This window comes from Lampetra planeri, chromosome 1, assembly GCF_965212315.1.
Source record: "Lampetra planeri chromosome 1, kcLamPlan1.2.h2, whole genome shotgun sequence".
Lineage (NCBI taxonomy): Eukaryota > Metazoa > Chordata > Hyperoartia > Petromyzontiformes > Petromyzontidae > Lampetra > Lampetra planeri.
In genome coordinates this window covers 3045228-3059900 of record NC_136107.1, presented here as the reverse complement: position 1 = coordinate 3059900, position 14673 = coordinate 3045228, and the positions used below count along the sequence as shown (strand labels likewise).

Genomic DNA, 14673 nt, shown 5'->3' with positions numbered 1-14673 from the left:
AATTAAAAGAAATCGGTTTCTGTATGTTTACCTAAGAATGTGCGAAAATATTTCAGTTTTTTTCTCCATAATTTTTGCCTCTAGTATGAAATGCGGTTTGGTAAATAATTTTGAATAACCCCAGGTTCTTTAATCTGTTACCACCGTGGTCCTTAAAACTGCCGTACATGAAGAAGGTCCATTAACCAAAACATCATAACAGCAGGGTCAAGGTGTGATCTTTCTGCACATGATACACTGCTGCCAATGCACTCTTTGAAGTCTTAGTTGGCATTAACAGAGTGGATCAATATTGATTGTCCCTATATTTGAATGGACCCACTACAGGTGGTAATGTATGTGTTGTTGATGTTTCAAATTAAAATGTAGCAATACCAAGTTCTATATTAAATAGATCTTGACATTCTACTCGCAAAAAGTGCTCGCCACAAATGGCCTACAATACCTTGTAGATCTCGTTAAGGAGCATAAAACATCATCACGCGAACTTCGGTCATCCTCGCAGCGGCTTTTGACTAACCGTCATACAAAGACGGTCACTACAAGTGCGCGCTTTCCGATGTGCTTTTGCGGCCACCTGGAATGCTCTTCCTTCCGATATTAGGAAGCCAAATGGAACTATGCACTTTGAAATAATCTAGATTGAAAACTCAAAATCTTTATAACTGCTTTTTGTGTTGTCCTTACCCCGCACCTCCGATTAGCACGGTTGGCTACATACGCTGCGAAAGAAGTTCAACGTGCACTCTGTAGAAAGTCACTAGTGCTCATTCTTTGGACATTGCAGAGTGATGTCGGTGTCCTGCCTACAGAGATGGGAGATAGCTGCCCATTGCTCATTTGAGCAGGAAGACACGATAAGAAAGAATACTTTTTTGTTAAGTCACTCTACAAAATAACCAATTGAAACGATTCTGTACCAACAAACTAACGACCACCCATGAACTCGCCGCGTGTGTATTAACACGTGTACTCTCTGTGCCTCCCCGTGTACGAGATGTGGGCTTGGAGAGCCCGCCGTTTGTCTGCGCGTGCGAAGGGATCTGCGGCGAAGAGTCTCAGTGCAACGGGCAGCGCTGCTACGCCGCCCTAGAGCTGACCAATGGGCGCTACGTGGAACTGAAAGGCTGCCTTCCCAATGCCGAGCAAGTACTGCTGACTTGCAGCACCCCCGCCTCGACCAGCCAGGTGGTGATCGAGTGCTGCACAGGAGACTGGTGTAACTCCAACCTCACCGCCACACCGCCCCCTGATGGTAATAAACTGTCAACTATTTCAACCGTAAACTATTTTTTTATTTTGCCAGGTTAAGGCCCACTGACCTACGTAGCTCTTTTTCAGAAGCGACCTGGCCGCAAATGATAGCGCAACGAAGTGGCTTGTCATCACTTGGAAAATTTATAGCAGCCAAATGCTCTTGAGCGCACGTTGATTCTAAATGTGGAGGGAAAAAAAACGACGAAAAATCCACGCGACCACGGGGAGAGAGACATGCAAACTCCGAATATACAGGCGTCGGGGTGTTGGGATCGAACCCACGGCCTCCTTTATACCAGCCGAGTGAGATAACATCTCGCCACCGTGGCCGTCCCTGGTAAGCACTGCACAGCCATGTGCTGGGCTGCACGCTTAGATACGTAGACGCTCAGACAGCTACAGGCTTAGTGCGGCCTGGAAGCGTATTATTAAATAATACATATTACAATTCCTTATAGGGGAAACAAATACTAATTAACTGATTACTAACGTAGTATATAATTACAATAACACACATTACAACTGATTACTAATCTACAACTCACATCATAACAATTGCCTAATTACTAATCTAGTATATAATTACAATAACCCCCCCTCCGCCTCAAATCGTTGCACCTGATGAGTTAAATGATGACGTCACCCTGCTGCTGGTCTATTTAAGACCGGGAGCAAGAGCAGAGCCTCACCATTATGGCGAATTGCCCGATGATGCTGGATGCAATTACCAGCGAAACGTCGTACTCAAAAATTTAAAATGTTGTGGTTTCGCGCTTCAACACACCGGTGGGCTAAAGCAGTGAACTATTTGTCTTTTGTCAACGTGACACTTTTTTGCTGATTGGCCGTGTCGGGTGGTGGAGGGTTACGACACATTTATAAATAACGCGATCTAACCCAAAAACGTTGATTATGAATATGTAGAGACAGTCTTTGCACCCCGCAGGGACTTACCGAGCTTGTTGGATCTTGTATTCGGGCTGTATTTTTTATCTTGAAATTTATGTATTTGGTCAGTTCAACGGTAATTTATTTATCGTAAAGGACGTAGAATGTTATAATCATGATAGCACATCACCTGGAATGCACCCATATCATCATATCTTTATTTTTTGTTTCTTTTATTTTTCCCATGTAAGCCACACTGAGTCATATGACTATTTTTCATTGGGTTTTTATTTTAAGATATTTATTCCAACCAAATTTTCTACTCTTGCATATAACGATGGCAGTGTGGTTCCTTAGCTAAATGCCATTGTCGAGGTCTGCTAGCCACGAGGTGGCTTTGGGAGAGAGTTTCGTGCAGTTTTGCTATTCGTTCGTTAAAGGAGCGCAGACTACAGTGGTTCACTAAGTATGTGGTCCACAGTTTGGGTTGCATAGCCGCAGTCGCTCTGTGGAGCGTGTCTTTAACTTCACGTTAATTATGGAGATGTACGGCGTCGACCCATTAATGCCCTTACGCGGTTGATGGTACATTAGTGCCTACGAGGAATGTCAAAACCAGGAGGAGGTACCATGCCTGAGGCTTGCAAGAGGTGTCTATTCTGGACGTCCGCGTTATTAATGAGTTTTTTTATACAATCGGGAGGAAACTGGAGATCTTGGAGAAAACCCACAAGTGCGTGGGGACAACTCTCCATTCCCGTACAGATGGAAACACATGGCGATTAGTCCACTTACTCTACTGCCTTCTCCTGGCGAGCGAGGGTTATGGCACCTCGACACCCACGAAAATGGAGTTTCACGACGTTTTATGCGGTCCACTAACCCTCGTCTCCACAGTGCTGGATTACAGGCCACGTGCATAGCCACCACCGTCAGTATTAAGCCGAGCAGTTGCATGGTATTTAGCTGGGTGACCTCTGTGCACGAATAGGCTTGCAGGACTACATGGTGGCCAGCAGAGGGCAGTGCAGCAACGTCCGTTGCTGTGTTCAATGCATAACTCCCTGTGTCCGTGAAGCCTGCATTCACCAACCCGCATCGATCAGCATGGTGAGGTGTGGTAAAGTAACGCCCGCGACCGGTGCAGTGAGGCCTTCGTCCAGCAGTGGATTGATGAACGGCTGAATTTGAACACGTAGAATCACAAATGTCACCCTCGGTCCTGTTTGTTTTGTCAAGAATACAATGTGAGTAGACGGCAGGTATTATAGCATGACACATTAAAGAGTGTACAATGTGTCTGTAAGGCCTGCGATGGCATATGTACATTATTTTTTTTATTGTGGAATTGACCGTTTATAAATGCTATACTAGGCCCCTGCATCCCTCCTCTCTGGCTCCTCCCCCCCCCTCTTACCCTATATAATCGCTTGTCACTAACAGCTCTCTTTGCCCACTACAGTAATTTTGCTGTGGTTGTCCCACCTGATGACGGACGCTTGTGTTGCTTCCGAAACGTCGTGATTTAATTTAGTCATTTATATTTTTATTCTTTATCTGTATTCTTATTTTTTTTCACCCACGTGACTTTACCGAAAGAACCAAAGAGTATGGATCCTTGCAGTCACGAAAACTTAAAATCTAGAATTAGGCCTATGTTCTACATATTTCTGGGGTGTCTTGGGGAAATTGCAGTGAACAGGAGCGAACCGCATTAATGCAAAAATCTTATTTTCAAAACGCACAGATAATTCATTCAGGCATAGTGCATTTGAAAGTGCATAATGAATAGGCACAGGTAAAGACCAAGCTAATGGTGCACCTTTAAAATCACCCCCACGCTTGCACAAACATGTTTTCATTTTAAAGTGACGTAAAATTGCCATATGTTCAGCAGGTATATCTATTCTAGAGGCTGTGTTTTAAAAACATAATTTATAGTTGCTGGTTTTCAGAAATGTCTGTAGAGGGCATCCGTGCAAAAGTTATTGTGCTTCTTCTAATAATGTCGTAGAGGATAAGTGAAAGTAATTTCTGCCATAATTGCACAACAGATGTTCTGCATTTTAGAGTGACATGGAAAATTAGGCAGATGGTTAGTATATTGATGAGAGTGCTTGTCACTGAACTAGCTTACATGGGGTCAAAAGGTCAATTCCTGCAAGCATGCTCATTGTAGACATAGGCCCTGTGGCATGGTAGGAAAGAGTCGGCTATCTGTTGCTAATCTCATGGTCTAAAAACAACAACTGATAACTCGACAGAATAGTTAACCAGAAACATAACTATTATATCTCAATGGGTGTACGTCAGCCTTGGTAAATATGTGAACAATGTAATCTGCGTGAAATATTGCTGCACACGCATTGTATAAGAACTGGCATTTTAGTCGTGTAGAATGTACACAATCCTGTTATAAAAGAGGTATGGGTGGGAATATCACATGGCTACGGTGACTGTGTAAAGTCTCGTGACTATTTGTTTGATCTGCAATTTGGATGCCGGTGCTTGTCGGCAGACAGAAGTGGCTTCACGGTGAAGTTGACAAAATGTAGAAAATCACGCCGGAGCTTCAATGGGCACACCGCCATATCGATGTATAAACTCTTTATAGTTGAGGCATGTGACGTCGAAACACAAGCCGGCACAATACAAAAATATCTCCGCAGTGGCCACAGCCAACAGCAAAGCTCTGACAGGACACCGAAGGTTGAAATGGTGCAGGACAGTGCAATTGGCCTCTCTATAATTAATATAATTTGTGTCCGTTGGGTACGTTGGAGAGGTCATGGGGTGTGTGAGCCATGATTTTTTCCCTTCCAGTATTCTCACGCGTGAGTCGAACACCTATGATACAGAACAACAATGATCAGAAGGATTTTTGTGAAGAGTATTCCAATGAAATTAGACGTTGAGGTTTATTGCCTGCTGCTGAGTTTCTATTGAGAGGATTTGTTTACTGCATTCATTAGCGAAGAGGCATACCTTGTTGCACATGAATAGTTAATGTTAATGCCCCTCAACAAAAGCGCAAACATTACACCATCACATTAAAGCAATATTTTTCCATAAGTCTGCTTTTAAACCCTGTGTACAATCATTACTCATTGAAACTGAATATTGAAGTGCTGCTATTCATGGAAACTGGTATCAGCGTCAATAGTGTGTCTGTTTGAGAAATGTACATGAGGGTTATTCGTGTTATCCGCAAAAATTACAACTGAAGTCCCGTTAATAAATGTGCTTTTAAATGAGGCTTCAAGGGATTTGAGTTTCAATATGGTGCACGTATAATACTGCGATGGCTGTCTTCTCTCGAATATTGACGTAGTTTGGCAGATGATGTGAAAAACTGAAGCCGCAGTAATCAATAATTAATGCATTTTGAATGGTATTTCATGCTAATGGCGCTGCGGACAAACATAATTTAAATAATTAATTTCTGTCACATGCAAGGTACAATCCGTTGCCAACCCTGCAATATATGAATATTTTCACTCGGTCTACCTGTTTGAATAAAACATAATTCAGGGCTTGGGACTTTACGCTAGATTTGTCTGCACATGCATAAAAAATATACACGCATTTGCTATATTCATAAATTGTAGCGTCATGCTCGAGACGGAAAGGTAACGTGTGTTTTTCATTCACAAACTATGCTTTCACGGAATGCTCATTGGCATGGAAGACCATTTAATGTACACACACCTAATTAGGTAGCGGAAAACCTTTTTGTGGAAAGCTATGAAATGTTTACTGTCCCAAGTGGGTGAAACAGAATAATCCTTTATGGGTCCTGCCAATGAGGGAGCATTTTAGTGCCGAAATATACCGTGGTGTATCTTGCGGCAGAATGTAGATTATCATTCAGTAGCCAACGCACTTCTAAAATTACCGTTCGGTAATTACATTGCAAAACAGAAAATGTATTGACGAATCATTCGACCATCATTCGTTTAATAATATCTTTACGTTTTTCTTCTTGTGCTAATCATTATTCTTTTCATAAATGCATGTTTAGCGTTACCATCATTAGACCTCCTTTGCCAGTACCAAAATATAATAATAGCCTTACCAGTTTATGCAGCAGCTCAAACATGAAACATACATGACACTGACTTTTAGTGAAGGATTTGCCTTTTTAATATTAATAACATTGATGAAGCTGCTTCCTGGTATAGCGATTTAGTTGCAAACCTAAAGTGCCCCGCTTGTAATAACCAAACTCTCCCCACGGCTATTATTAGCCAGCAAACATGTTGGAAACGTGGATCAATCCCAGGGTTTAAATTTGGGACCATACATTCTGTAACGTTTATAGACCTGTCTTCAAGCTATAGAACGAGCGCGCTTTAATCTGCCGTTTCATAGCGGAATGATGAGCAGGCTCCGTCTGGAGAATAAGTCTTTCCATTTAGCCATTGAATTAGGCGCCGTAGCACAGCAGCGCTATACATTATTCACGTTTAAATCACTCTCGTACGTAGTAAAACCGGATTACTTAACGTATTTCTCATTTGGTGTATCTGGATTTCTGGACCACACCATGAAGCAATGTGTGCTGTGACTTGCAACATGACCTATTGTGTAATTAACAAAAAAACATCAACAAATTCTTCAATAAAACTGCCATAACATGGGGATAATACATATTCTAGCTGACCTTTTTGAGAATGGTCCCTTCTTCGTGGCACACGCACGCATGTATGTTGAACTTCTTGTACACTGTAAATAGCCAAACGTGCTAATCGGAGGTGCCGGTGGGGAAGGACAACGTACATATGCAATTAACACCAGGTTTTCTACTGCACGCGCTGCGTGCATGCGTGATACACACGTGCCCTCTCGTTGCTTTGCAGACGAGATCGAGGTGCTTCCGTACAGCCCGGGCACCCTGGCAGTGGTCATCGCCGGCCCTCTCGTAGTCCTCGTGGCCCTGCTGACGGCCGCGGCGCTGCTGTGCCGATCGCTGCACAAGCAGCGCGCCCGCCACCTGCACGCTCGCGACGCGGAGCGCGGTGCTGCCGACGGGCTCATCACGTCCAACGTGGGCGACAGCACCCTCGCCGTGAGTGCTCGCCCCCCCCCCCCAACCGCCGTCGCTCGCTTGCTCGCTCTTACGCTCACTGCATGGACGTGACCCGAGCCAGGCGGTGGTGGCCGTGCTGCACGTGGCCTGTAATCCTTCACCACGAAAGGCAGCCAGGGTTGGTGGATCGCCGCACAAATATTGCTTGTATGTATGTATGTTGAACTTCTTTCGCGCCGTACGTAGCCAAGAGCGCTTATCGGAGGTGCCGGGGAAATACGACAAACTAAACACAAAAATCTGTTGAAAAGAAATGAGTTTTTCAATCTAGATTTAAAAGTGCATCGCTCCAGTGGCTTCCTAATATCGGAAGAGCGTTCCAGACCGTCAAAAAAGCGCATTTGGAAGCGCGCGATTCTTCCTTCGTGTTGCGGTTAGCGCGCTGCATTACGAACCTCGCGACCCGAGTTTGATTCCCGCTCACGGCCAACACCAGTGACGATTATTTGAACTGGTCCTGGGCCTTCCCTAGATTGACTCGGCCTCAAATGAGTACTTGGTGCAGTGTGTAATCATCGCCACTAGGGAGACGATAGCGACCGGGCGTGGTGCTGGTCGCCGACTCCCACGTGTGCTGTTCCGGCCTTCATAGGTGCTCGCTAATAGAATGTTCCCCAACAGTCTGTTGAGGCTATACGGGGGATCTTTGTACCCTGGCTTGCCAGGAGAAGGCGGCACAGCAAAATGTGGACTCCACCTGTTCTGTCTGTCTGGAATAGTGTTTCCTCCCTCGCACGCGTGGGTTTGCTCTGGGTGCTCTGGTTTCCTCCCACACATGAACACTCATGAATTGGCCGATGACACCTTAATATATATAGAGGACTGCAGAGCTCAGGCAATTGTTGGCACCGGCTCATTGTGTGACTGCCTTCCCGCTTGTCAGAATCAGATCATTATTTATTGATACTGGAGGAATGTCCCATAGGGGCGGGTAATAACGTTTCAACAACAAACAGTACAAAAACATGATAGTAGTGTAAACTACAAGAAAGGTAAACAAATCACCCAAACACATATAAATAAAACTAAACCATCCCCATCCTTACCAGGCAAAGCCCACTGAGGCATTAACTTAATTTTCAGAAGCGACCTGGCCACCAATGATAGCTCAACAAAGTGGCACCACCATTTGGACTTTTATAGCACTGAAATAATAAAAACTATCTAAATGCATGTTTCTAAACATGGAGGGAAAAACCGGAGGACCCGGAAAAAACAATCCACGCGACCACGGGGAGAGCACGCAAACTCCAAGTATACAGGCGTCAGGGTCGGGATCGAACCCCCGACCTCCTGCATACCAGGCGAGGAAGGTGACGTCTCACCACCGCACCTCTGATTTGTTCTCTCTCGACGACAGTCGGCGAATACTGTGCACGTTGCACGTTGAAGTTATAATTATTCAATCCAAATTCGGTCGGGCTCTCTAATGTGTTTTTGGGTTGTGATCCGCGGTATTATTCAGCATAGTGTGCGATGATGTTTTGCTCCAATCGTGTGAGAGCTTCATCGACACTTGAAATGTTGGGTGGTCCTCTTCTTTTTTCATTGGCAGCTCTGAAGCGGGATTGTAAACATTTCGGATTTCCAAGGCGTGGGAGGGGGGGTCAGTAACTCCGTTTGAGTTTGACGCTGGCCAATCCGCTAAGGTGTAGCTCTCTCTGGCAGGTTTCAAATTGTGTTTCCAAGGGCTGTCGACCAAATAAATCAACTCGACCCATCGTCGCGAGACAAAATTAAGCGCCACTTTCCGTGACGTCTACATTGTCTTATGGTTGTTATTGTTTGACTTGCATCGCACTGGGATTTTTGCACACAGCGTTGAAATGCGGTGCTTTTTCTGGAAGACTTTGCTGTTTTTTTCAGGATTTTTTCTGTTGCGTGTAGTCACTTTAAGATGTTTCTTGTTCACGTTTTTGTTTTGTTGCGGTTGCACCCGAGTCAAGAGCCGCATGGCTCGGAGGGTTATACCTAATAAATGAAAGTGAAAAAAAAAACTGGGGGATGTTGAGCACCATCTGAAGAAGTGGGAAATTTCAACCACTGCCTGTGAGCTGCCGCGGAAGATCTTGCGTGGTGACGCTTATTGATTGGTTATCGTTTTTACGAGCAAAGCTGAAAAATCAATGTGAGAAATAATATACTTTAATTTTAAAGGTCAAACATTTTTTTTGCATTGTAAACAAGTGTTAATATATTTCGAGCATATTGTTTTTTTGATGTCACGGTATTAAATGTCATCGTAGGTTTTTGTTAACAAAGGGTAAACTATGCAGTTATATTTGTTACAAGGTTATCCATTATATGAGTAGTCATGTTGCTGTTGTGTTGCTTGTACTTTGGACTGATAAATAGTTGGGTCATGCAGATTAAATGTCACGAAGTAGCATGTTACATAATTGAAGCCAATGGAACAGTTTGTGATTGGGCAGTTGGAGGTTCATGGCTTTGGCACCCTAGCCACACTCGTGCTGTTTATGTATTTGTGTGGCGTTTATCACACCACTGGCATATCAGGACAGGTCATCAGTACTTTGTAACATGACTCTTATGGTGGATTAACCACTATAGAGCTGTTTTATTGCTATAATTTGCTTTTGGAACACGAGAGTGAAATCATCATCATCTTTATCAACCGTGATCAATCCACTTCTCGATTGTTACATCCCCGTGATACAACAATTCACCTAGCACCTGCCCACTCGCTGATCCCATCGCTCCACCTCTGCGCATCTTGTTTGGCTGCCATCGCGTAGTTTATCTCGCCCAGCGACCGTCATCCCTTCTAGCGATGTTTCCTGCCGAAGGCCGTTTGCCTTTCTAAACCGGCCAAACTCATGCCTGGAACCGGCCGTACTTTCTCTTATCCTTGTTGTTCCCTTTTTCTGCGTAATCCCAAGCGCGTATCTCTCCACACTTTGTGCAATTTTGAGCTTTTGTTCAATCCTCCCCATCTCTGTTCATGTTTCAAATCCAAATGTCAGAGCGGGAGAAATATGCACGGATTCAAATCTTTCTTCTTTAGAGGCATTGGTATATTGGGTTTTGTTGTCAAGTTCAGCTTTCAAACGTTGCTCCATCCCGTCCTTATTTATAACTTTATTTCGTAATTTTGATCTCGATCTGCCTTTAATGATTGTCCCGTGGAGTTGAGTACTGGACAAAATAGTACTTGACTCATTTTGACTCTCAAGCAGTATACTTTACATCAGTGTATCGTCTGAAATAATAATTATTCTAATTTCAGCGATATATAGACATTGGCTTGGATGTCACGAGTGAAGAACCAAATACATCAGATATTTAGTTTCACACCTAAAACACCAGTCTGGGTTTAAACACAATAGCTGTAGTTTATACATGCTGTCCGATGTTTGTCCTCAATGAAGTTAACTCCTTTCACCGATAATGGGAAACATATGTACAGTGTTTGCACATACTAACGCGTTAATGCAAGAGGGGAATTGGTCATAAATTGGATGTCGTGCTTTTGCCTAAGGGGCTAACACGTTCACAACTCGCAGTTAGACTGGCATGGGCTTGTGACGACTGTAACTCAAACAACATATGCAGGTTGCCATTTAGCCCCACATTTAGTCGCCCACTTAGCCTTTCTTGCCCGATGAATATATGTATTTATGTACGTTGAACTTCTGTCGAACCGGCTATGTACGATGCACAACAAGTTCAACATACACGCATTCAACATGAATCATCCGCGGTGTGTTTAAGTGCGCCGTTGACAACAAAATTAATTTGCTTTTTGTTTCCCCAATGGCAGGACTTGTTGGACCATTCCTGTACATCGGGCAGTGGCTCAGGCCTCCCTTTCCTTGTACAGCGGACAGTGGCTCGTCAAATCACGCTTATTGAATGCGTCGGTAAGGTGGCAGATGTTGACGCTTGACTCGCCGGTGCTGAACGATTCGCATCCAGACGCACGGAGTTTTTTGTGCGGTGCCTTGAACATTTGTGTTGAGTGAATTCTGGGAAATGTTTACCTCTTGAGCATTTGGGTAGTTATTTTTTTAGGTCACACGAATCAAATAAATGTATCGGTTAATGGAGACGAAGATATTTGATACATTTACCGTAGACCAGAGGTGGCCAACTGGCATCTCCCAAGCAGCATGCGGCTCTTTAATACACCGCATGCGACTATCGCAAGGGCATAACGTAGAACGCACTATCATAGTTGAGAAGAATAATGAATGTTACCCGTGTTGTGGCAAAAATTGTCAATATATATATACACTTATATTTACTTTGCAGAACTCATGGGTACTTTTACATTACAGGTTGGCCACCCCTACCATTGACAAATGTAGCAACCCCGCCAGCCTTACCGAGGATAGGTAGTCCTCTACTTAGGATGGAGATGCGTTACGACGACCCCATCGTAAGTCAAAAATATCGTAAGTCGAAGATGGCCTAGCCTACCCAGGAGTCTTAAAGAATGGTGATAATTTAGCAAAACAGAGCAATTTACAGTACCGTACTGTATAAACTATATACTATATGTATTTATTAATTACAATACTGTATTGCACAGTAAAATGTAAAGTAAAAAGAAAGGTAAATTCTTAGCCTACCTATATGAACTGCAATATAACAAAGTCTTTTCAGGAAACAATCCCGGCAGCGTCCTAACGTACAGTATCGTACCTCGTACGCTGCTGTGTTTGCCTGCCTCGCGAAATTTAAAATATTTTACAATTTTGTCGTATTGCAATCGCCATCGTAAGATCGAAATATCGTAAATCGGACCATCGTAACTTGGGGACTATCTGTATGTGCAGCCGTGCGTTTTTAAACGCAAGTTGATGTGTGCATTGTCGCGTTTCCTCGACCAGGCAAGGGGCGGTACGGCGAGGTGTGGCGCGGACAGTGGCAGGGTGAAAACGTCGCTGTGAAAATCTTCTCATCGAGAGACGAGAAGTCTTGGTGCCGCGAGACGGAAATCTACAACACGGTGCTGCTCCGGCACGAGAACATTCTCGGTGCGAGAGTCTCACCACAACACAATGCCCGATTGTGATGCACTTGCTACTGTCTTACAAAATAGCGTTGGTTGTGCGTCAGCTGTTCCGCCACACTCTTAACATTCGTCTTGGCAGCGTTTTTTTTACATATATATCAATCGTGCAGCATACATATCTCACTATCAATTTCGAATTGAGATTAATTCGCGTAATAAAAAAAGGCTGATAATTGTTTTTTTACCCTTTTATCTGGCAACAAAACTGACACCTTTTTTTACAAGGAGTCATGTTTGCATAGACCACAATACCTGCTGTTGTAATGCAAACAAAAAACATAACTCTGATAATGTATGCACTGTCCTTGAAGTTGATTGGTCCACACCCGAGACAGCTTTCCTTAGAGCCTAGTCTCACATGGTGTTGGACCAGATGATGCCAAAAGGCGCACATCTCAAAGACAATGCACCATCAGAGTATGAGAGCTCGGGGTAAGCATTTACACCATTGGAACCTCATTTGCCAGAAGAAAAAAAGGTGTCAGTTTTATTGCCAGATAAAAGGGTAAAAAAACAATTATCATATTTTTTTCTTCTGGCAAATGAGGTTCCAATGGAAGAAAAAGGCTGTTTGATAAATCACAATCGCTCGTTGCCCCATTTCAGGATTCATTGCGTCGGACATGACGTCACGCAACTCGAGTACTCAGCTGTGGCTCATCACACACTACCACGAGTGTGGCTCGCTCTACGACTGGCTGCAGCGCTGGCCCCTGGAGGCGTCCTCCTGCCTGCGCCTCGCCCTGTCCGTGGCCGCCGGCCTTTCTCACCTCCACGGGGAGATCTTTGGCACGCACGGGAAGCCTGCCATCGCGCATCGCGACCTCAAGAGCAAGAACATCTTGGTGAAGAGCAATGGCCAGTGCTGCATTGCCGATCTTGGTGGGTGAAGAAAGGACTCCCCCCCAAATTCGTTTGCAAAGATTTAGCAAATAAGATGGGGTTTTTATGTTTCAAATGGTTTTGGAGAGGGTTATGACTTTGGAATGTTGGCTGTCACCTCTCTCCGCTTTTGCCTGTCCTTTGCAGTATTTGATGTTGTGTTGACTTATCATTCCATGTCATAACAGAAGCAAAGATTTCATTTCTTGCATTTGATTCTTCAAGAACATGGACTGCAAAGGACACGGGGAAGTGCAGAGAGTTGACGGCCGAGGCATCGGTGGCACCCCCACCACGACCCTTTAAGGAATAGACGGTTGAAAAATCGCGCGCAAGTCGGGCGTTGATGTGACGTATGTAACGTGCTTTCGCCCGCAGGCCTCGCTGTGATGCATTCGCAGGAGTGGAGCCGGCTGGACATTGGGCAAAACCCACGTGTGGGCACGGTGCGGTTCATGGCGCCAGAGGTGTTGGACGAGACGCTACAGACAGATTGCTTTGATGCGTACAAGCGTGCCGATATCTGGGCTTTGGGGCTTGTTCTCTGGGAGATCGCGCGCCGTACTCTCAGTAATGGTGCGTATCACACACACACACCGTGCACGATCAAGCAATCACTTTGCTTCTTCCCTTCAGATTTTATGAGACCAATTGGCTTAAAATTTTTACTTTTTGTGTGCCTCTATTGTTTAAAAGCATACAAACATGCTTTTAAACATGTTTGTACTCTACCTATATTTTGAATCTACTCAAAAGCGCTACGTTTAGCATATCTTAATTATGCTACTCAATTAAGAGTTTGTTTTTTGTTTAATACTCTCACTAGGCATTGCGGAAGAATACCGCGTGCCCTTCCATGACGCAGTGCCCAGCGATCCGAGCTTCGATGAGATGAAGAAGGTGGTTTGTGTGGAGCAGCAACGACCGAACATCCCCAACCGCTGGTTCTCTGACCCGGTAAACCCACACATTTTGTAGATACAAGTTGAAGTTGCACAACAAGGAATTAAATTTCAATTTAAAGCTTTCGTGACTGCAGGGATTCAATCACCTGAGGACGGCTGCTTGTGTTGTGGCCGAAACGTCGTGAGAATTATTTTATTATGTTTTATTTTTATTATTTTATTACTTCCCTTCTACGTGACTTTACCGAAAGAACCAAGAAGAACAAGGAATTAGTTTCCTTTTCTGGTCATCCGTGTGTTATATTGCAGTAACCTGTTCAATATTCAGAAGTCAAAGCATCCCCCAACTCAAATGAGTGTGGGGATGATGCCCATTTCTACTGGGATTCGTGAATCGTTCCTGTGGTGTGGCCACACATAGGTCAAATGGTGTTGACTTCCCACAGAAGTGGTGCTCATTCTATCGACCCTTGAGGGATGATGGGCTGTGTTGATCCCTGATTGGGATTGAAACACGTAACATTAATTTCTCTGGTAATGTAAAGTATGTTATGTAAAACCACCATAATTTGATTTGAAGCTTTCGTGACTGCAGGAATTACTCTTTGGTTCTT

The 14673-nt window shown here is 44.2% G+C and overlaps 1 protein-coding gene across 4 annotated transcripts in view; it reads left to right on the top strand.

The window, feature by feature from the left end:
- The window catches only part of LOC144728320 (activin receptor type-1-like), a 51371-nt gene that overhangs the window by 30310 nt on the left and 6388 nt on the right, over window positions 1-14673 (top strand). For all 4 annotated transcript variants that reach the window (XM_078607715.1, XM_078607799.1, XM_078607972.1 and 1 more), the window contains 7 exons: window positions 998-1255; window positions 7005-7213; window positions 11016-11115; window positions 12088-12234; window positions 12879-13154; window positions 13533-13730; window positions 13981-14111. In XM_078607715.1, the coding sequence (XP_078463841.1) occupies window positions 998-1255; window positions 7005-7213; window positions 11016-11115; window positions 12088-12234; window positions 12879-13154; window positions 13533-13730; window positions 13981-14111 (1319 nt within the window). The remainder of the gene's footprint in view (window positions 1-997; window positions 1256-7004; window positions 7214-11015; window positions 11116-12087; window positions 12235-12878; window positions 13155-13532; window positions 13731-13980; window positions 14112-14673) is intronic.